Source organism: Telopea speciosissima, chromosome 2 (assembly GCF_018873765.1).
Source record: "Telopea speciosissima isolate NSW1024214 ecotype Mountain lineage chromosome 2, Tspe_v1, whole genome shotgun sequence".
In the NCBI taxonomy this organism is placed as follows: domain Eukaryota; kingdom Viridiplantae; phylum Streptophyta; class Magnoliopsida; order Proteales; family Proteaceae; genus Telopea; species Telopea speciosissima.
The window spans coordinates 70,818,481-70,838,843 of record NC_057917.1 but is presented as its reverse complement, the minus strand read 5'-3'; the positions used below and the strand labels follow the sequence as shown (position 1 = coordinate 70,838,843).

The window sequence follows — 20,363 nt, the reverse complement described above, 5'->3', positions numbered from 1 at the left end:
TTGCGGTTACGCAACTGTAAGTACCGCGGTTCTCGGGGGCGAGGTTCCACCCGGCCTTAAGGTGACAAGTAGTTCGGTCCAATTATTGGTGACAACTTATCGTGGGGATGAGAGTCATGCTTCATAGGGATGAAGTCACCACCTAGGATTAGGGCCTAGGACCCGATGGGGTAGCCCTATCCCGCGGGAGTGGACATGGGCTACGAGATTCCATATGGTCTGGTTAGAGATTAGGTAAGGGGTCAGGTTACAAGTATGGGAAAGTGTTAGACACCCATCTTGTCCGATTAAATCGGTCTTTCTATTCTAGATGCTGAATGTCGAATATTTTCTCCTCATAAAGTATGTTTAAAATGATTGTACTGGATGCATTCTATTTATAATATATACAACTAAAACAGGAAAACACAAAAGACTACTTGTAACGATGCAAATATAATGATTATATCTTCACGCGAGAATTCCTAGAGTATTAGAGGTCCCTTAGTTCAGGTGGAGACGGATGGGCGTGTTGTCGCCGGTTCTTCGGAAAAAGTCCTGACTTGATGAGGATGTCCTTTGTGATCCGTATACTAACAGAATAACGGCTATGAAAATGGATTCTTGTTACCCATATGCGGACGGAGTAACGACTAGGTTAGGAAGGGAACACTCATTGTTCAAGTGGGATAATCGAATGATCTATTTATTTTGTTGGGAGAAACTGTTCATAATGACTCAAACTAGCCCAAAAGAGGGAAAATGGGCTGGACAATCGATTTGGGGGGGGTCTCCCTTGCCTACTTCTCCATGAAAATAGAGGTAGGGGGGCCCTCCTATTTATAAGGGTGCCCCACAAATCATGGCGCCGGGTGAATAACCACGGCGCTGTGGATGACTTCACCTTGGTGACGTTTGTCCTTTTTTACGGTGCTGTGGTAAATCACCACGGCGCCGTGCTCCATGGGCCTTCCTAGGGTGGTTTGGACTTCTTTTGGGCTTCTTAGGGGGTATGGACATGATATTTTTCATCCGTATCCTGTTGTCATCATTGCCAAGGACGGTGACAAAATTTTAGTGTCTATAGCATCATAGATTTTAGTGCACTAATGGTTGATCAGTGTACTGGTTTCTTGGTATTTGATTTTTTTGGTAGGAGGTTTCTTGGTATTTGATTGTGAACGAAAGAATCGCACAACAGAGAATCCACTCCCTATTGGGAAATATCAAGGAGAGATATTGTCTATAGATGATTCAATTCAAATCCATATCCTATAATAGATTTTTGTAAACAATTTACAAATTGTTTTCTAAAACTAATATCATTTATACTATTATTTTATTAAATATTTTCTTTCAAACATTGACATAAAATCTCTCCATTGACATATTCAATGGATTGGGGTTTTGACAGCATTTGAATTATGTCTTATATTCCATTATGTGATATCATTTTAGTGGAGGGACTCATATACAATTAATTTGATTAAATTACGAATGTAGTTTTCCTTAGGGAGATAATGGTTTAATTTTTCTATTAATATATTTATAACATTGTTAATGAGATTAATTGATATTATGAGATGTTTGAATTAGGTAAGATGTCCAATGAGATTCTACATCTTTTCCGTTCCAAAAAACAAAATACTAGGCTTTGAAATTCATAATCCCAAGCGCTCTCCAATTGTATTGTTCATTCAAAGTGGGCAACTCATATACCTATATTATAAAATATAATATTAATAGGCAAAATAAGAAATATAAAAAAATATCTCAAACATAACATTTAGGAAACGTGAGATACGCCAAGAGGTGCCTTCGATGTAGTTTATCTAAATGTTAAATATTTCAAATCTAATTTATCTTCTTTCTTTAAATAATAATGTTTGGAGCTTTGGTTATGGGTTTTGATACAATATATATAGAATATATTCGATTATTGTAAGCGTAAGATGATCATCAAGCAGAACATCATCTTTGATAATCTACGTTTCAGATCCCATCACTAAAAAGGGCCCCAAATTAGTGTTTTATAGTAAAAAACTACAGCCTTGGCTGTCGACACATATAACCATTAACCAGTGTGTCCTAAGTGAATTCACGCCACTCTGACCGTTAGATTGGTGTTCGTGGTAAATGATGCCAATCTAATGTAGCGGAGGTTGTGTAGTTGATTCCAATCTAACGTTCGGTAGGTTGTAGAGATGTAACAATTTTTTATTCCAAAGAAGGAACCGAGTTTTTTTTATATAAGAAGGAATAAGACTTGTGCTACACGAACTCTGAATTTCTAATTTTCTATTCTACCCACTCTGGGTCGCTTTAATTCCGCGCTTTCTTAGCTTTTCTGCGAAAAATCCAACTTCAAGAAAGAATCGGTACTCTCGGACCCATACCGGAATATTTTTGGTTTCTATTCTCCACCGAGCGTGGTCGGTCATCTCTGACTCTCTCTCTTTCTCTCTGTCGAGGTATGCTGTCTAAGTTTGTATTTTCGGGAGGGGGTGTTTTAGAAGGTTCTGATGATCATTAAACCTGCCAATCTAAAATGGGTCTTCATTATCTTGTTCGAAAAGGGTGTTTGATTATTGGGTTTTGAATTTTGTTCTGATCGAGCTGGTTTTCCTGGGTTTTGTGTTACTTGCATATTCTATTGAAGGGAACCAATCATTTTGATCGATAGATTATTATTTGTTGAATGTTTGCTTTTTTTTTTTTTTTTTTTTTTTTTTTTTTCCAGTTCTGAATTTTGGAGAACACAATCGTTAAAAAGGTATCTGCTGAAACATATAATCCTGAGCAAGGAGGTAAAATTTTGTGGAAATCTTTCAGAATTTCTTTTTTATATTTATATTTCTAAATTGTGATTGGCATTGTGGAGAGTTTTGTACTCAAGATTCAATTTTTATGTGTGTTTGATAAAGGACCATTGCAAATTACGCTTGGTAGCTTTTGATTGCCGCCCCTCGTTTTGCACAGATTGTTTGTTTAACTAGTGACGTTGATTGCTTTTCCTTATGTTTATTGTTGTTTTAGAAAATTTTAAATGGGTTTGATATGATAAAGGTAGCTTATTTCTATGAATTACTCTTCCAGTTGAGTTGAGGAGGATAAAATTCTCTCTTCCTGATATTCATTCTTCTTGTGTTTCCCTTGCTTGACAGGTGAAGACAAATATTTTGTTCATCCTGTTTGGTGCAAAGAGGTCCTGACTCTCCTAACGATTTTGGTTAACTTTGTAATCAAAGAAGAGAGAGGGTACTGACTCGTGGAGAAACTATAATATCTGCGAGCCTAGGGACCTCTCTCATACTACATTAATCTTCATCTTCTTTCTGCTAAGAAAGTTTTCTTTAGTAGCTATGCATAATATATTGAATCCTTGTGGATGAGACTGGAAAAACACTTTACGGGCTTCAAGTTTAATAAGAAATTGAAGCTGCATTATGGGTGCTGTTTGTTGCTGTCTGCAAGTTGAGGATTTTGAAGAATATGTAAATCCTAACAGCTCGGTTTACAGAAATTGTATCTGCCTCAGATGCTTTGTTCAGAACTTCATAAATGCGGTACGTTTGGACTTCTAGTTTCTGTTTATTTATTAATTTTATTTTTTTGTTCTAAAATCAGCTTGGTCAATTATCTAAGTCCAGTGCATCAACTGTTTTTTTCCTTGCACATTTAGTGGTAATTCATTGTGTGCGATGTTCTCAGAATTCCGACCCAACATAATGTACTCATTTGGGAACTCAAATGTTGATCACCCCCCCCCTGTCACTTGTATATTTCTATTATTTTTTCCTCTCTTCTCCCATAATTTGACCTAGTAACCTATTAGGGGTCTTCAGTAACAATTATGTTGCCTGAGGAGCTTGTAGTTTTTGCTGCTTATCTTTTAACTCTTAATTCTCATGGAATGGAGAGCTTCTAAATTGTGTTATACTCTTCTAGATGTAGTTGGAGAATTTGAGACATTGCTAGTCTTTGTTCTGGTTGTAACTGATCCATTTGCACGTACACAGTGTGATTAATCGGAGTCTGGTGCAATGAGAGCGGGAGAGGGAGGGAATGATGGAAGGAAAGTGGTACAGGTTTTAGTCATTGGATTATAATTTTCTCAAAAGGGGAAAAAGGGTGACAAATTTTGTAATCAATGTAAAAATTGTCTTAACCCCTCCCCTAAAAGAATTGTTATAGATTACAGAGAATGCAGAAACTTGTATAATTGATCAGGAGTGAGTCTCTAGTTGATGTGAATGTGGAACTTTTCAGGTTTTCAATTTCTACACCTGTTATTAAAGTATCTAGGAAAGGAGAACATATGAAATGCCTCCTCCCTTTCTTTTTTTGTTTTTGTTTTTGTTTTGGTAATCATTTATTTAATTGATTGGGGTCTGTATGATGATTCCTATTTGTGGGTTTATACAAGTCATCTTATTCACTAAATTCGTGAAAGCTAGACCTCCAAAATTTGAAGCTTCAATTGAAATTATGATGGACCTTGGACCACATGTGCTAGAGAGCCTGGTATCAGGATGTTATTGTGCTGCTGCAAATTATGTTTCCTCTATAACCCAATTGGTCTCTTTTTTCTTGTTCAAAAGATATTTTGAGAGGGGAGGTGCGAGGGGTTTGTTATGGTGGGGGGTAGGAATGCCCTTCTATAATAGAACAGTTTATATTCTTGCTTAAAGAAACCAGAATCCTGTTGCTGGAGTTTGGAGAACCTTTCAGAATTTTACTGTTTCATTGTATTTCATAATCTGGCAGCTCTGGTTAAAGCATTTTCGTTTGGTTTAGGTAGCCAAGCGTTGATCGATCTCATTTTGTAGTTGAGATATGTATCAATTCTAATCAAGGTTGTTTTTTATTATCAAATTTATTTGTTATTGCACAGCTATGATATTTGAATTTCAGAGAGAGTAGTTTGACTTATCTATTCTTTCCTACTTTTCACAGTACACAGTGTTATTCCGAAGAGGGGAAGTGCATGCCATCTCTTCATCAATTCAGGGGGCTACTTTGACTTCAACAGCATCAATTGACAATTCTCTGTCCGACATGTACCGTTCTCCTCCAAGGCCTCTGCCTTATGATGCTGATCCCAGACGTTTCCGTTTGCAGCGGGATGGTCTGGTCTCAAGGCGTGAAAAGGGTTCAAGTCATTTACATGAGGAATCTGAACCACTTAGAGCAAGTGACACAGATGCAGATCAAGAATCTTTAAGTGCAGGAGACAAGTGGAACGAATCAGATTGTGAAGGGGGATCCAAAGAACGTCGATCTGAGTCCTCACTGAAGCACCCATTGGCAAAGGTGATGGGTGGAGTCGGATATGTTTATTCTTCTGCAGAAGATGAAGAAGTCTGCCCTACATGTCTTGATGGTATAGTTTCTGACTCTTATTTTTGTGATATAGTTATTTTGGTCATGCTTAATGTCTGTGCTTCAGATGGGATGAGGGAGGGTGCCATTTAATAAAATATGTCTGTACATATTGTGGGCCACTTGGTTTAACTTTGGAAACTGTTAATACCCCTCTTTGTTGTTATCAACTATTTGTATAATACTAGAAAGGTTTGTATCATACCTTTTGTATTCTTAATTCTTTCTGATGAGAAAACTCCATGTTCATGTAACTAATACTGTGAAATGTTGTTAATTCGTCATTGTGATTTTATTTGCAGAATATACTCCAGAAAACCCCATGATAGTGACAAAATGCTCTCACCATTTCCACCTTGGTTGTATATATGAATGGATGGAGAGAAGTGACAGCTGTCCAGTCTGTGGAAAGGTAATGTATCTCATCTTCATGTTTGGTGAACTTATTTGTTCATTCTGCAAAATGCCTTTATGAATCGGTAAGGTAGCTGGTTTTCTAGTGTAAGACACATTGCCAAAGCACAGTTATATGCACGGTCCAAATCGTAGTCAAGTCACTTGACCAACTTAAACCAGTCTTCGACAGTTTCAAAGTAGTAGTTGTTTCTGTTCAACTGCAGTGTGTTTAATGTGAGTATGTCCAGGTTGGTTTATGTTAGCTCCGAATGTATTTGAGCTCACAGGTTCATAAAGTAAGAAACAATTATTATTCGGGTGGTTCAATAGTTGTGCTACCCCACTTGAACTCTGTTATTGTGATTCCAAACCTTGGGTAAGTGGGATCTGAACTATTTAAGTGGGAGCCTGTAGTGTGAGTATTTTTAATACACCTTAGTTCATGTTTTTATGCGTTCAACTAATCTGACCTCGAAGAAACCCAAATTGTTCAGAATAACAAAGTTGCATTTGTGCGTGTACAGAAGTGTACATAAGGTAAAATCTGATTGAAGTTTGGCAATCATTATTGGCTATTCTGGAATTAGAAAATCTTTGGGTTAATCATGTGCACAGGTTTTTTAAATAATTATAGTGATTTGTTTATATAATGATGTTATCTTCTTTTTCTGCACAGAGCAGCACTATTTAATGTGTTAATTAAAAGCTCTTAATGTTACTTTATGTCAGTTAGAAGTTCTTTAACCAATGTTTTTCAAACTAAAACTTAATGGCCAAATTATAATATGAGAGTCTGGAATCTATCAACACTATTATCCAGAAGTAAACAATTATGGATGAATTGTCCATGTTCTTTTTTTTGGGGGGGGGGGGGTGGGATGGGGTTGGGGATTATCTAATCTAAGAATGATTTTGTTCCATTAAAAAAAACTCACAATAATTTTGGATTTCAAATTATTTTGCTGAAAAATGTGTTTCACACAATTCTGGTTACCCTTTACTTTCTTACTTGGGAGAAGGTGGGGGTGGGGGTGGGGGAGGGTGGGATGGTCCTACTGGGGTTTAACAAAGGTGTTGCTAAATTTGGCTGATCCACATGACCAATTCTATCCTGCCTGGTCAAGGAATATAGTCTGATATCTGGATTAGACTAGGACAATTTGTATTAATTGACAACTGGATCAATTCCAGGTTGGGCAATTCTGACAACTTGACTCAGTTGTCCATATTTGAGATAATTAGATATATTAGTTTAATTGTGAGAAGTTATTTATTTGACCATTAAATTGTGAGTTCAAATATTGTAAATAGTATTTTTGGGATTTATTTTTCTTTCATGTGAGGGTGTACCTTGGTGGCTGGTGCAACGGTGAGGTTGCTCCATTGTGACCAAGTGGTCTTGGGTTCGAGTCTCTGGAAACAGCCTCTCCGCGAAGCGGGGGTAAGGCTGCGTAGATTATGCCTCCCCAAACCCTGCAGTGGTGGGAGCTGCGTGCACTGGGTATGCCCTTTTTATTTTTCTCTCATGTATCTTTGACAATAATACCTTGTGGAAATTAAATATGATAATATTAGACAAGCCGGGGTCAGACACAAACAGCACAGATTAAAAATGGATCAGACATGAACATATGTTTTTGTCCGAAATCCAGACCAGAATGGGTGAGTTGGACAAATGACCATGAACATGATGCAGTGTCCAACCTTGAGCTCATGTTCGGATTTTGGCCCACCACTAATAATAACTCAACCTGGGCCAATCTGGAGGTGCTTCTTGCTTGTCCCAACCCAGATTGACTGCATAAAAGAGCTATGGTTGGCATTTGAGTTCACTGGTTGGAAGAGTCTGTGTGTGTGTGTTTTACATAAATACATACATACCTGCGCAACCTGAACTTGGGTCAGGTTGTCATCTCTAGTTAAAGCCACAAACTGAAGTGGCTTACTAACAACAACCTGCAATACCCCAAGGGGGTAGCTCAGTGGTAAAGACCAACACCTCATAATTAAGAGGTCATTAGTTCTGTTACAGAGTATAGATGAAGAAAACCAGAACCGAGAATGGAGGAAGAAGAGAGAAAGAGAAGAAGATGAGGAAGAGGAGTGAACTGTTAAATTAATCAGTTTCCCTCATAATGCTTGTATTTATAATCTCAAATTACAATAGAAAGGGGAACTCCTAATCAGATTAGGAATTCCTAATCATGATAGGATTCCAAGTTACAATAGGAAAAGAACTAGAACTAACAACTCAAACTGAAACTAAGACTAACAACTCACAGTAGAATTAGGACTTGACATAATTAGAAACTAGGACTCCAACCAGGACTAGGAAAATAGAAGATACACATATCAACCAAATCACTGTTCACGTGAGAGTTCACGTGAACAGTATCACGTGAACAGTACTTCAACAAGTTCAAACCTCCTTGGGGCCTACCTAAAAAAAAACTGCAAGTCATGTTGAGTCGGTTTTGGGTTAACCCTGTCCCAAGTAGCATGAACATGACATCGGTGAAGGATCTTCACGGTTCAAATTATAGTAGCTCCTATGTACAGTCCTTTGTTTTGGATTAAAATTGATTTTTCTTTTTTGACTGTGAACCATGGTACAAGATCTTGCCGAGATCTCGAAATTATCTTGGTTTCGCCAGGTCTCGAGACGAGACTAGTGGCAATACAGAAAAATGACAAAATCTCAGTCGAGACCTCAGCACTTATCTCAGTCTCAATTTGATTCGAGACCAAAACCTCTCGGTGAGATTTCGACCTCAACTCAAAATCTCGCCTCTCTCACTTTGCTGTGAAGGAAAAACACTTGGAGGTGAGGGTTTTGGTCCTTTTTTTTTTGGCAAATCCCACCTCAACTGAAGATTAAAGCTTAGAGATTCAAGATTGAAGCTTCGACATCAGGAGAGGGAGCTGCATTGCATCTCAATAGCAGTTTTAAGTACACTTGTATTTGTTTAATCTGTTTCTTTCCAAGTTTTAACAATTATTAACAAACTGTTAGACCATCACCATGTATGATTATGAATATGATGCCTAATGCTTAAATGGTTTATGGTTTGATGTTTTTTAATTCCTAATGCTTATTTAAGTTGAGGCAGAAAAAATGCATGATCTCGATTTCGTGGCCTGGCGAAACCAAGACCTAAAACCTTGCTGTGAACTGGAAGGGGTTGTAGAGGTTTTTCCTTTTCTAATCATCTACGATTTACACAGAAACTATAGTGTTCTTACAAGATGTTAAATATTTTCATGCAAGAAGATTCACTTGAGGTGCTTAGTTTGAGAGTTCAGACGGTGAAAGCAAGCCACTTGACATGGTTATATGTTGTTGAGAATCTGCGGGGGAAATTTATTAACAAAGTTTCCTTCATGTAAGGACCTTGTTTCTGGCATGTTAGTGTCTCAATTCAGGTTAATACCGACAGCCACCAATTGGGAGAAAACCCAGAGCATTCAGTATAGGGATCTACCTAAATGTTGAAATTAGATGGGAGGAATTATTTCTTTTTTTCTTGGAGAAGAAAGTAACCAAGTGGGTGTTCCGTGGTTCGTCTAAATCTCAAAGTCTGTAGCTACTTTTGTGAGTACTTGGTTGGTGGAACTCATGTGAGTAACCTTACTTAGACATGGCTCCCAGAAGTTGCATGAGTATGATGTACAGTTTCTTATCTAGAATAACCCAGGAATTGCTTTATGGAATACATGGAAAATATTGAAGTATCAGTTATTGTACGCTTGTGCATCCACTATATGGAGATATACTCTTACGAGAGCACATGGGCGTGAAACATAGAACATCCATTCTTGTGGTTAATATTCACATGGATAAATGCTTACTTTTGATTTTGCCTTTTAGTTAATGTACTTTATTCTGAATTATCTTTCACTTGTTTTCTTGTCTAGGTAATGGTCTTCGATGAAACTCCTTGATTTCCCTTGAAAGTTTCAATTCAGAGATGAAGCCTGCAGACAAACAAGAAGTTTTAAAAAAAAAAAACAAAAAAAAAACTGTAAAGTCTTTGTGAATACCCCAGTTGAAAGAAGTCTTCATCAAGAAAATAGATGTTGAAGCATTAACTTATTTCCCGAATAGATGTTGAGAGGTTCTGTATACCCTATTGTAAGTACATGTTTTAAGCTCATGTCTTCTCATCCTCTCTAACATGGATACATTGAATGCCCCTATCTGAATATGATTTCTTTAATAGATTTATTTACAAGGTAAATGAAACTTGATGGACTGAAGAGGAAACTTAGAAAACATGATATGGAGATGATATGCTTATTTGCCCCCTTGGATGGTTGTAGGCTGGGTTATCAGAAATTCTACCTCAATATACAGAAACAGTGTTGATTGAATTGGATATTTCATGATGAAGCTTTATTGATTATTACATGAGAAATTTTCTCTCATTTATTTATATTTATGGAGATATTGCATATTTTTTGATGATGCATTGTGTCTATGGTATCACTTGAAACATGGCACTTGAAAAATTTTCAGTAATATTTTGATGGAGAGCTGCACCAGGGAAAAGAAATAGAAGAAGCATTGCATCTTAGCAGACACTGGAGAGAATTCCCTAATCACTTCATCACTCCAAAACTTTAGCACCTGTATCAATAGGACTCACTTAAATTATTAATAGCGCTCTGCAACGCGCTCTAAAACAGCGAACGAAGGAAGAGTGCATGGAGAGTAAAATCGCAGAACAAAGGTAAACAACATAGCAATTAGCAAGCAGTTGCACGAAGGAAGGATTTTGTTACACGCGGGGGAAGCACCCACTTCTCTGGTTACGTAGATCTGGTCCCTAACAAAAAAAATCAACGATTTGTGTCTTCAATGTTGTTGTGTGTGGCTTAGTTTTCGAGGGGTGGTCCTAGTTGACCCAGTTGTAGCACTGGCTAGGCTGAATTCATCACGGGAAGCTGGAAAATTTCACTAATATTTTGACGGAGAGTGTTTCCTATCCGTGGGTGTAGTCTACCTGTAGGAAACACCCAATGAATGCCCTAAAGAATCATTCCAGGGACAGAGATATCATTTTTCCGAGGTAGACACAGGTTTGGACTTTTAAGCGTTAGCGTAGCGTCGGGTTGGAAGTGAATTAAATTAGTGTAAGCGAATGCTTTCAGGCTGGTCAGCATATGCTAGCCTCTTCCTGTATCTATCTCTCTATCTCTTTCCTCCCTCCTTTGACTTGAGTATTTACCTTCTATTATGGGAGATAGATATGAAATGACATCTCTCTCCTCCTAGCCAGATAGAAACTCAATCCCCATTATTAATATTACAATGGAAAGTTTTGTATTACTCAACGTTAAGGGCTTCCTTTTATTGCAAGTGAAACTTAATAGGGATTGGAAGTAAAAATTTTCAAACCTAAATAAAAATTGTTATAATGATTATCAAACATTATTGTATGGGAAAGAGATTGTCTGGGCCTCTAGAGCCTGCACACGCGCATTGACTAATGAGAGCACATGCGCAAGCATCGCCCTAGGCAGGATTTTTGCCTTTCCATGTGGGTAGTGCGGTATTTTCACACGCTTCTATGTCTAAGAGTAGGAGCCTTTGGGCCACGTGACCAGGTAGTGTTCTTTTCCCCTCATTATATAATTTACTTAAATTTATTACCATTTAAGTAGTGATATTTTTAAAATTATTTTTATGAAAAAAAAAAACAATGCCTAGTTGCATGGATCCCGCGCCTAGACAAAGGAGCACATGAAATTATTATGCTGCCCCCAAAATAAAAAATCTCATCCATGTTGACGCCTCTTGTGTGTGATCTCATTGCCCATTTGGCCCCTGCATTGGTGCAAGGACCACATGACCAAGTAGCGATCTCTTGACCTTATTTTTATTTTACTTATCAAATCCAAAAGATTTGAATGCAAAGTGAAATAAAATTTAATAACCAAATATGGAGTGATTTGGAATTATCGTCATAATCATGTTGGGCAATACAAAAATTTCTTTTTTAGGTTTGAAAAATTTTCACTTACCTTCTCTTTATTATTGTATTTTTTTTTTTAATAATGTTATTGTAGAGAATTCCTACCCTATTTTCCACATCGGCAATGCACCTCCATTGATAGAGTATATCTCTCTCGCAATTTCTTCCTTTTGGTCTTATATTTCTTTATTTATATAGTCATCATCATTCTGCTCTCCAAACAGGTTTTGAAGGTTTCCCTATAGAATTTTGCATGTGAGAGAGATCCCAATTCCATGTATCCAATGTTGCAAGCCTTGTTGCTTGCTTCCACCCAGCAAACTCCGTAGCAAAGAAAAATGAAACTCCATGAGCAAACAAGCAAATAGATAAGCACCAACAATCAAACCAAAACTCTGTTAGGTGATTGTAAATCAGCTCGACCACTGGAGCAAAGTGGTCATAGATCAATAAGAAAACGTTGGTTGTAGATTTAAAACCTTAAAAAGAAACTTCTGTAAATCAGTACCCCACATGATTATATTACTGAACCCATATCATTCGCATCCAAATCTCTTGGGTTCTTACCCCCAAAAAAAAAAAAAATCTCTTGGGTTTGAAATGTAAAATAAAAATTATATCAATAGTTTAATTACTAAATATGCTAAAAAATTTAAGTAGTTTATACAATCATGTTGAATAATGATAATAAAATTTTCCCTTCCTTTCCCTTCAATTTCTTTACAACCAAAGGGACCTCCCTTCCCTTTAGTTTTCCTTACAACCAAAATGGAGCTCCAAAAATTAAAAGGAAAGAAGTGAAATTTTCAAACCTTAATGAAAAACATTTTCTAATCATTACCTCGTATGATTACATCACTAACTTCAAATCATTCCATATTTAATTATAAAAGTTCATTTTTCTTTGCTGCCACTTTCAAATCCCTTGGATTTGAAAAGTAAAATAAAATTTACATCTAAAAAGTATCATACTAAAGGAGAGGGTTTCCTCCAATGCCCACATGCAATTTTGGACAAAGGAGGGGGTATATCGGCATTATCGGGAATTTCCATGGGGAGGAGGAATAGTAATATGGTAAGAAATTCAAGTATTCTATACAATTTTGACTTTCCTTCCCTCCCTTATTTTTTTTTTAAGGCAAATTATACATGAAACAAGGCCCAGCTGGGCCCAAGACTGGATACAACCTTACTCAATTGGAACAGAACCAATGCACCGGTTTGAATAGATGAGTTAGTCTATGCTGCGCTGCGGTGTATCCTTGTCTACGAAGAGTCATTTGAAGCAACCGTGAGAAAATGGAGCGCAAAGATCAGCAATCCCCACAAGGTTTGAGCTTTTGATCATCGAACTTCATTCTGTGATTCTGTTCTTCCTGATTAAATTCGAAATCAGTAACCTTGAATCCCTTTCAACACAGGGGAGACATCTCGGATTCTTGTGGAATTATTGGAAGTCGCCATCAATTCGATTGTTTTCCTCAAAGGGGTTTATCCTTCCGGTGCCAATCTCTTATTACTGACCCGGCTAATATCAGCTTTCTCAATCTATTCTATCTTTCAATTGAGGCGCTAGTTTTTGAATTTTCAGCATCGTCGTTGCAGGTGCTTTCGAGAGGCGGCGTTATATGAGTGCTGTTGTTCACAGGGCTCGGCACCCTCAACTTAGAGATTACATCCATTCTGCAGTCAGTGGACTTCTCCCTTTTATCGAAAAGGTTTGCCGCATTTCCTACTTTAAAATCTGTGACGTTCAAGGCCTGAATGAAGGGGACTCTATGTGTAAAACATTTTGGTTACCCAGTTAAGATTTGCTCCAATTTCTTTCTGAACTAAATTCCTTATGAACCAGACGGAAATTTGAAAGATAGGTTGCAGAGGCCATCACGACTAGTCTCCGTTTCAACTTAGAGGGTGTGGCAGAGAAGACCATAGTTCTACCAACTGTTCACTAGAATGTCTGATCCATCCTTTCTGTTGCGACCCTCTTACACTAATTCACAACACCATCAGAGATTTTTTGTTTTTGTTTTGGGGGGGGGGGTGGGTTTGAAGTCATGGTTGGACTTAGAACTAGGGAGAGGATTTCTATGAGACCCTATCAACTAACCTTTGATCTAAACGTATTTCCCATTTTCCCCATTCCCAACCCCACCCCCAAAAAAAAAAAAAAAAAAAAAAAGGTGCAACTATGAGTCGGCCTTTTTTTTTGTTTTTTTGTCATTTCAGTAAAGCTTCATTTAAATGTTTGCACCACTACTAAGAGCCCTGAGGATAGGTCACATCTACTTGTGAATCTTCATTACACTCTTCGGTCTTCGCATTCAGAAAAACATGAAACTCAAGTCATGTGGGTCTAATCCCAATTACTTTAGGTAGCCTACACTAATATTTTCCATCCTGAGTATACTGATATTCTGTTGTGTTAACTAAATTTAGAGCAGCCTGAAATTTTCAGCAAAGATTCCCCTCTCTGAAAGGAGAACTCAAATAGGGTTTTCACCTGATCTGATTATCTGATTTGCTTCTGCAAGTTTTCTCCTATTGCTGGAATTTTGTTCTCTGTTTTTTATTCTGTTTTGGCACTGCTTTATTCCTTTAAATGACTATTACATTAGATCAATCCCCGAGTCCAAGCCCTAATATTATTCTGTTTATGTGCTGTTCTTCATGGATGAAGCCTACGTCCTCCAGCTTCTAGACTTCCTTCTCGATCTTCTTCATGATCGTCAACTTCTTTTCTTCAACCTTCTGGTGTTTTGTCCTCAGTTCTAGGTGTTGGCTTATTAGCGGAATAAACTGTCTTAACAGAATAGTAAGATGGGTAACCTAGATTCTCCTTAGTCCAATTGCAATGTTCATGGAATAGCTAGATCCGTCCACATAGACAATGTGTTATCTAGTGCTATGCGTGTTCATAATACTAAAATGGGAATGCAAATGGTGCAACCATGCAGTATCTTTGTGGTTTGTCTTACTCTGGTGTGAACCCTCAAAGCATTACTAAGGAAGACTCTATTATCTTTTGTTCAAGCAGGGATTGGTGGACAGGGTAGCAGTTGTATTCTACAACAGTGACAGTATCCTAATTGAGAGATTTTTGTTCAAACTTATGGTGAATCAGTCTTACAGGTTCAGGGTGGAAGCGGCTGACCTGGAGTTCTCTCTTAGGTCATTTTTAATGAAGCTCTCAGTGTCTGAATCCCTCACTAAGGTTCTCCCCAGGGGTATGTGCACTAGATTGAAGATTTTTGTGGCATAGTTACATTGTTTTAGTTTGCATTCCAGTTTTTTACTCTGATTTATATTGCAATTTAGCATGATTATTGTTGAAGTGAACAGGGTGGTCAGTTTAGATCCTGAATGTACTCCTTTTTCATTTTAATCAAATAGAGGTTAAAGATGTAGGCAACCGTGTTTTGGGTTTTTTTCAAAATTTTTTTTAAGAGGAACTATCTATGCATTTGCATCCACAAGCATCATCATATACAAATGGTATACTTAGCAGTAATAATGGGGTTGGGGTTTGTTAGCGCTATTTCTACATTTTGATTTCCTAGCTTCAGTATAATGAACCTCTTTTAACAGGCTGCAATTGGGAGATAACAGCTTATTTCCGCTCTCTCCCTGAGACTGGAACAAGCAAGGAGGAGTTGTGGGTTCCGACAGACACAAAGCAGTGGCAACAGCCTCCTCTAATAACCCCAATCAAGTCTATGAGCAGTGAATCTCTGAGTTTGCAATTGTATTTAGAACATCCAAGTGTGTCTGAACCAAAACCACAGTGAGATCTGAGCACCAGCTTGCGAGGAACCAAAGAACACCCCCCACTCCTTTGGGGGATAAGAAGAGCTTGTAAATATGGAGTCACAATTACATTTTCAGAAGTGATAAGGGTATATTCCTGTTCTTTCCAGTAGCCAGGACTAACCTCAAAATTGTTTTTTCCTCTCTTTATAAAGGCTTAGTGTCAGGTTGCAAAATGCAACCAGCTTGTAAGGGTCCATTGTGTGAAGAAGTTAAAACACACTCTCCAGGTTAAACAACACACTACATGAATCCTTCTTGTTGATCTTACACAAATTCAAAAAAATGCCCTTGAAACATCGGTGGTGTGATGGAGGTTGGATCAATGTAGTATATTTATCCATTCAATGGTCAATGGTTTAAAGAGTGTTTAGCTCGTTAAAGATGTTGGGGGAAAAAGTCTGGTAAATGGGTAGGTCACATAGTCGAGAATTGAGATGGATCATGAAAATTAACCCATTATAAAGACGTACAAGAATCTAACAAAAAAATTAACCAAGATCATTGAAAATCTAAGCCAATGACAGCATCCTTAGTCTAAATTTGAGCAGCTAGGGAGGGGGGGGATTTTGCAAGTAGTATGGGGTGGCGTAGGTTTTCAAAAACCCACGAACACAACCTGAGTTTATCTATCCTCGGCCCAAACTCAGCATCTGACCATGCCCACAAAGCCCAACACAGAGGTGTTTAAATGTAAATAGACAGGATAAATGAAGGGAGGATGCCACACCAAATGCGATATTCTATAGCCATACACCTTAGTTCTAGCAGAATGAATAATCAATCCCTAATAACATGCATTTGGGCTGTGCTGGAAGCCTGGAACTAAGCCTAACAATTTTTGTTAAATTTATGTATAATTGATCAATGATGGGGTCAACCTGCCAGAAAAAATAATCTAAATTTAGGCTTATATAAGTGTGGAGTCATCTATTAAATAAAATAAGAATAAAAAGAAGGCTGCCAGGCTGCATAGCACTTATGTCCAGAACACTGTTAGCAATAATGTGTTTAAAATTCCGTTCCTATTTATTGACGTTCTAAATATGTTTTGCCGTATGCCTGTCAAACCAAGGGAAAAAAGCACATACTTTTTTGTCTTTTGTTATAATGGTTTTGAACATTAGATTTAGGTATTCAAGTAATAATTCATCCATTTATGAGTATACTGCAAATTTTTTTATCCCTCCCTCCCCCCCCCCCCCCGCCCATGAAAAGTCTCACCCTACTGAATGCCCCCTACATGCACTCACTGCCCCCGTGCTGGTGCAGGGGCCACGCAACAGCCTGCCAGTGATCCCCCAACCAAGGATTGTACTTGTTTAGGGAACCTTATAAGGCAGCAATTACAACCCAAGAAGTTTAGGGAACCTTATAAGGTAGCATAATGCATTCTGAATTTTATTATTACAAGCGTCGTTTTATAAGTTCCAAGAAGTCAAAATTGCACACAACACATGATATGATGAAATCAATCAATAAATAAAAAGGTATGTCAAGCCATTTTAATTTTCCAGGGTTCAGAAGATGAGTTGCACCTCTCACAGAGAACCATCACAATTGAAACTATGGTCTCAAATTATTCTCAATTTGTGGCCGCTTGAAAATATCTCAGGAATGCCTCAGGTGGTTGGGCACCGCTTAGCTTGAGTTTGTCATTAATCTGTCAAAAAAAAATTCTTTGATATATCTCCATAAAAGCAAAGTAGCAGATGAAAACTTTGTCCAAAAAAAATACAGCAGGAAGCACAAAAACAACAATTTGGATCCTCTGCTGCTGCCTGCCTGTGCCGCCGGTGTGCAGTCTCACACAGGCAGGGCATGGACCTCACCCGGGTAGGGTGCTCGGGCAGTGGGTATGACTGCCATTTCACCCTCCCTGTGTGAGGCTGTACACCGGCCACATGAGCAGACAGCAGCAAAGGATCCCGATCCCAAAAACAATCACCCACCACAAAGTGCGGGACTGCTGAAATGTTTGATGAATATTTCTCCAGTTGTTCATAAACCTAAAATAATAAACCATTAATGGGATCAGTTCGGTTGAATAAGAATGCAATATAAAATATACAAAAAGCAAAATTTAACACAAGGAACCTAGAGTAAATAAAATTGCGAGAACTAAGTAACCTCCTTGACTCCATTGTTAGTGTCTTCAAGGAACTCTGCTGCTCCTTCTACTCCAGCCTTTCTAGCAGCCTCTGCTAGAAATTCCCTGTAATTGTAACAACTATTGTCTTTAAACCAGCACAATTCCGTGAGCACTCAAGCCAAACGAGAGCAATAACCTTAATCTTCCATAATCTTGGATTACTAACTGTTTGCTATATTTGGTCTTTAATCATCATCAGAAAAACTTTTAACAGTTGCAGAAAAAAACATAATGGTGATCCAACTAGGACTTGGGCTCCATTTACTTGACTGTTATAAACAAAGGTATTCTTGGCTCTTTTTCTAGTGTAACGCACAAAAGAAAGCAATTATGTTATTGAAACTGACTATTAACTGGATTTTACCCAACAATTTAATTGTTGCCCATTCAGGTCAAGAATTCTTTCACATGGCCAGATCATTTTTGTCCAGCTCCCATGCCTGTTTGGACAAAGTATTCCCAAGTTGTGCGAAATGGGAAGCTAACTGTCACAAAAACATCTATTAAAGAGCTCTTTTCAAAGGGCCACAAGTCATACCTTTAGATGTTCATACAGGTATCTAAAATCAAGGATCAAGATCTTGGTTTCGGGCCTGGTTTTGGTCAGACTCGAAACTGTGTTGGATCTTGTTTCAAGGCTTCGACACTGGGTTTCGACTCTGGGCCTCCCTAGGTTGAAATCCAGCATCGAAACTTGGATTTTGGCCTTGGATTTTATTTCGGCCAGACCCAAAATTGAGATAACTTGGAGATTTCGGTCAGTTCAATCGATATTTAGTTCCATGTCTAAAATTGTTGGGAATTGTTGGGACTGGAGAGACATAATTTTGTTTTTCAGTTCTAACCAAATGCAGACATAATTTAGATGAAGTGAACTACATAAAAGCATAGCAGAGAGAACACTTACGGATCAGCAATGAACCTGCCCTTTGTAAAGTATCCTAGGCACAACTCCTCCATAAGAGCATGTTGCTTATCATAGCCCTGATGGCCTGCAAATGTCAAGAGTCTGTGGCCGTCCAGGGTAGGCCCTCTGCATATATGGGTTATGTTTAGTGGGTATTTCACATATGTACCCAAATAACTATATTAATTGATCTATTAGAACTAGAACTAAACTATGGTCCAAGCTTACATGAGCCCAGACGTGTCATAGTCATATCCAAGACCTCGAAATACCTGCAACACTTAAAAAGCTTTCAAAATGGTTCCTCACACCAATCACACCCAGCAACAGATACCATCTCCCTAGTTGATCTAATTAGAATGGGGAAATTAAGAAGGAAAAAAAATAAAACCTGAGCTGTCCGAGCTTCCATTTGTTCAGACGAAGGTCCATACTTTCTCATGTAGAAGTCTTTCTTAATCATGCCATCTTTTGGAGCATCAGGATTAAGGAAAAATGGATGCCATCTAATCTGTGAAATTTGGTAGTTAGGCCATAAATAAAAGTATAAAGAAGAGAAATAAGTGAATTGAACAGGGAAATAGAGATGGGAAACAGAGAATGGACCTCGAAATCGTATTGATCCTTTGATAAACCCATTGCTTTGTCAAGATTTTTCTTGCCCACAAAACAATACGGACACACCGGGTCTGAACTCACGTCGATTCGAATAAGCTTCTTTCCAGTGTTGCTACCCACTGATTGAGCCATGAACTTTGTGTTTCTGCCAATATAAAAAAAGAAGGAAATTACAACGTTCTGGTTTAACTTCAAAATAAGACTGTTTTTCTTCTTATTGGACTTACTATAATGGAGCAACTTAAGAATTTCATATCCTTCTGATGATGAACTAATAACAGATATAACGGAACTCCTTTATCAATTTTTCTTTCTACAGGTGAGGAAATCCCAAATTCCCATCTCGGTGTAAAGTACGAAGGAGTCAAAGGACTGAACCTCCTGATGGGATACACATTGGCATCTGATCTTTGAGATTTGGTAAAGCAGTAATAAATTATATGAATCGCACCTCGACGACCTGATCTAGGTGTATAATCTACTCAGTACTCACGCGGTGGTTTTCCAAAGAACTTGTTTGGCTAAAAAAGCCGACCAAATTCCAGCGATACAGATGATGAACACTAAAACGCGGCCTAATTCGGTGCTTTGATCAGTCATTCCTGACCAAACCTTTCTGCCAATACGGATGTCGCACTGGATTAGAAGAACACAGAGACAATCTCTAGCCTTCTTATTTTTACCTTCCAAAGCAGATAAGGAACACAGATTGTGGAAGAATGAAGAAGCTGAGATGGCCATGGCCTAGTGCAGTGTTTCTCGGAGTGTGTGTGTGAAAGAGAGAGAGAGAGAGAGATGGTGTGTACCTGGAAACGGCGACGTTGGAAAGGGAGAGAGGGAGTGAGAACAAGCGCATTAAACGAAAGCGGAAGATTTAGCATGAGAACGAGGGCGGATTTTCAAATTTTGATGAATAAATAGGGTTATATGGAAGATAGATGAAGAAAGGGACACGAGGACAACGTGGTCATCCGTTATATTGGTGTCGTGATTCTCGTGAGCGAGGGAAGTACAACGAGTTCCCTATGTGTCAAAATCAAACCGATCCGAATCGATTATCGGGCAATCGATCCCTCCATAGCGGGGTTGGGCACAACCCTCTCCTTGATAAGGGGCATTCGGTATGGGCTCATGCGGGCTCAGTAAG

The 20,363-nt window shown here is 38.2% G+C and overlaps 3 protein-coding genes and 1 long non-coding RNA gene across 5 annotated transcripts; 2 read left to right on the top strand and 2 right to left on the bottom strand.

Moving 5' to 3' along the window:
• Positions 1-2,272: 2,272 nt before the first annotated feature.
• LOC122652382 (E3 ubiquitin-protein ligase At3g02290-like) lies at positions 2,273-10,164 on the top strand. 2 transcript variants are annotated; one of them, XM_043846100.1, is made up of 6 exons: positions 2,273-2,450; positions 2,720-2,786; positions 3,144-3,545; positions 4,936-5,362; positions 5,664-5,773; positions 9,673-10,164. In XM_043846100.1, the coding sequence occupies exons 3-6, from the start codon at positions 3,426-3,428 to the stop codon at positions 9,697-9,699; spliced, it is 684 nt and encodes a 227-aa protein (XP_043702035.1). In that variant the 5' UTR covers positions 2,273-2,450; positions 2,720-2,786; positions 3,144-3,425; the 3' UTR covers positions 9,700-10,164. The 2 variants fall into 2 exon arrangements, with proteins under 2 accessions (XP_043702035.1, XP_043702036.1); XM_043846101.1 differs by lacking the exon at positions 2,720-2,786.
• LOC122652384 lies at positions 8,230-9,381 on the bottom strand. The gene is made up of 2 exons (XR_006331591.1): positions 8,919-9,381; positions 8,230-8,345 (listed from the first exon to the last, which is right to left on the bottom strand). It is a non-coding gene; the product is annotated as an uncharacterized LOC122652384 (long non-coding RNA).
• A 2,794-nt stretch (positions 10,165-12,958) lies between the features above and the next one.
• Positions 12,959-15,646, top strand: LOC122652383 (DNA polymerase zeta processivity subunit). The gene is made up of 5 exons (XM_043846104.1): positions 12,959-13,062; positions 13,154-13,234; positions 13,338-13,450; positions 14,770-14,959; positions 15,321-15,646. Exons 1-5 carry the CDS (start codon positions 13,032-13,034, stop codon positions 15,518-15,520), a joined length of 615 nt encoding a protein of 204 aa, XP_043702039.1. The 5' UTR covers positions 12,959-13,031; the 3' UTR covers positions 15,521-15,646.
• Positions 15,647-17,053: 1,407 nt separating this feature from the next.
• LOC122652381 (uncharacterized protein YwbO-like) lies at positions 17,054-20,116 on the bottom strand. Its single transcript, XM_043846099.1, has 8 exons — positions 20,023-20,116; positions 19,205-19,361; positions 18,990-19,109; positions 18,827-18,870; positions 18,599-18,724; positions 17,670-17,754; positions 17,492-17,548; positions 17,054-17,202 (listed from the first exon to the last, which is right to left on the bottom strand). The coding sequence occupies exons 1-8, from the start codon at positions 20,070-20,072 to the stop codon at positions 17,125-17,127; spliced, it is 717 nt and encodes a 238-aa protein (XP_043702034.1). The 5' UTR covers positions 20,073-20,116; the 3' UTR covers positions 17,054-17,124.
• Positions 20,117-20,363: the final 247 nt, after the last annotated feature.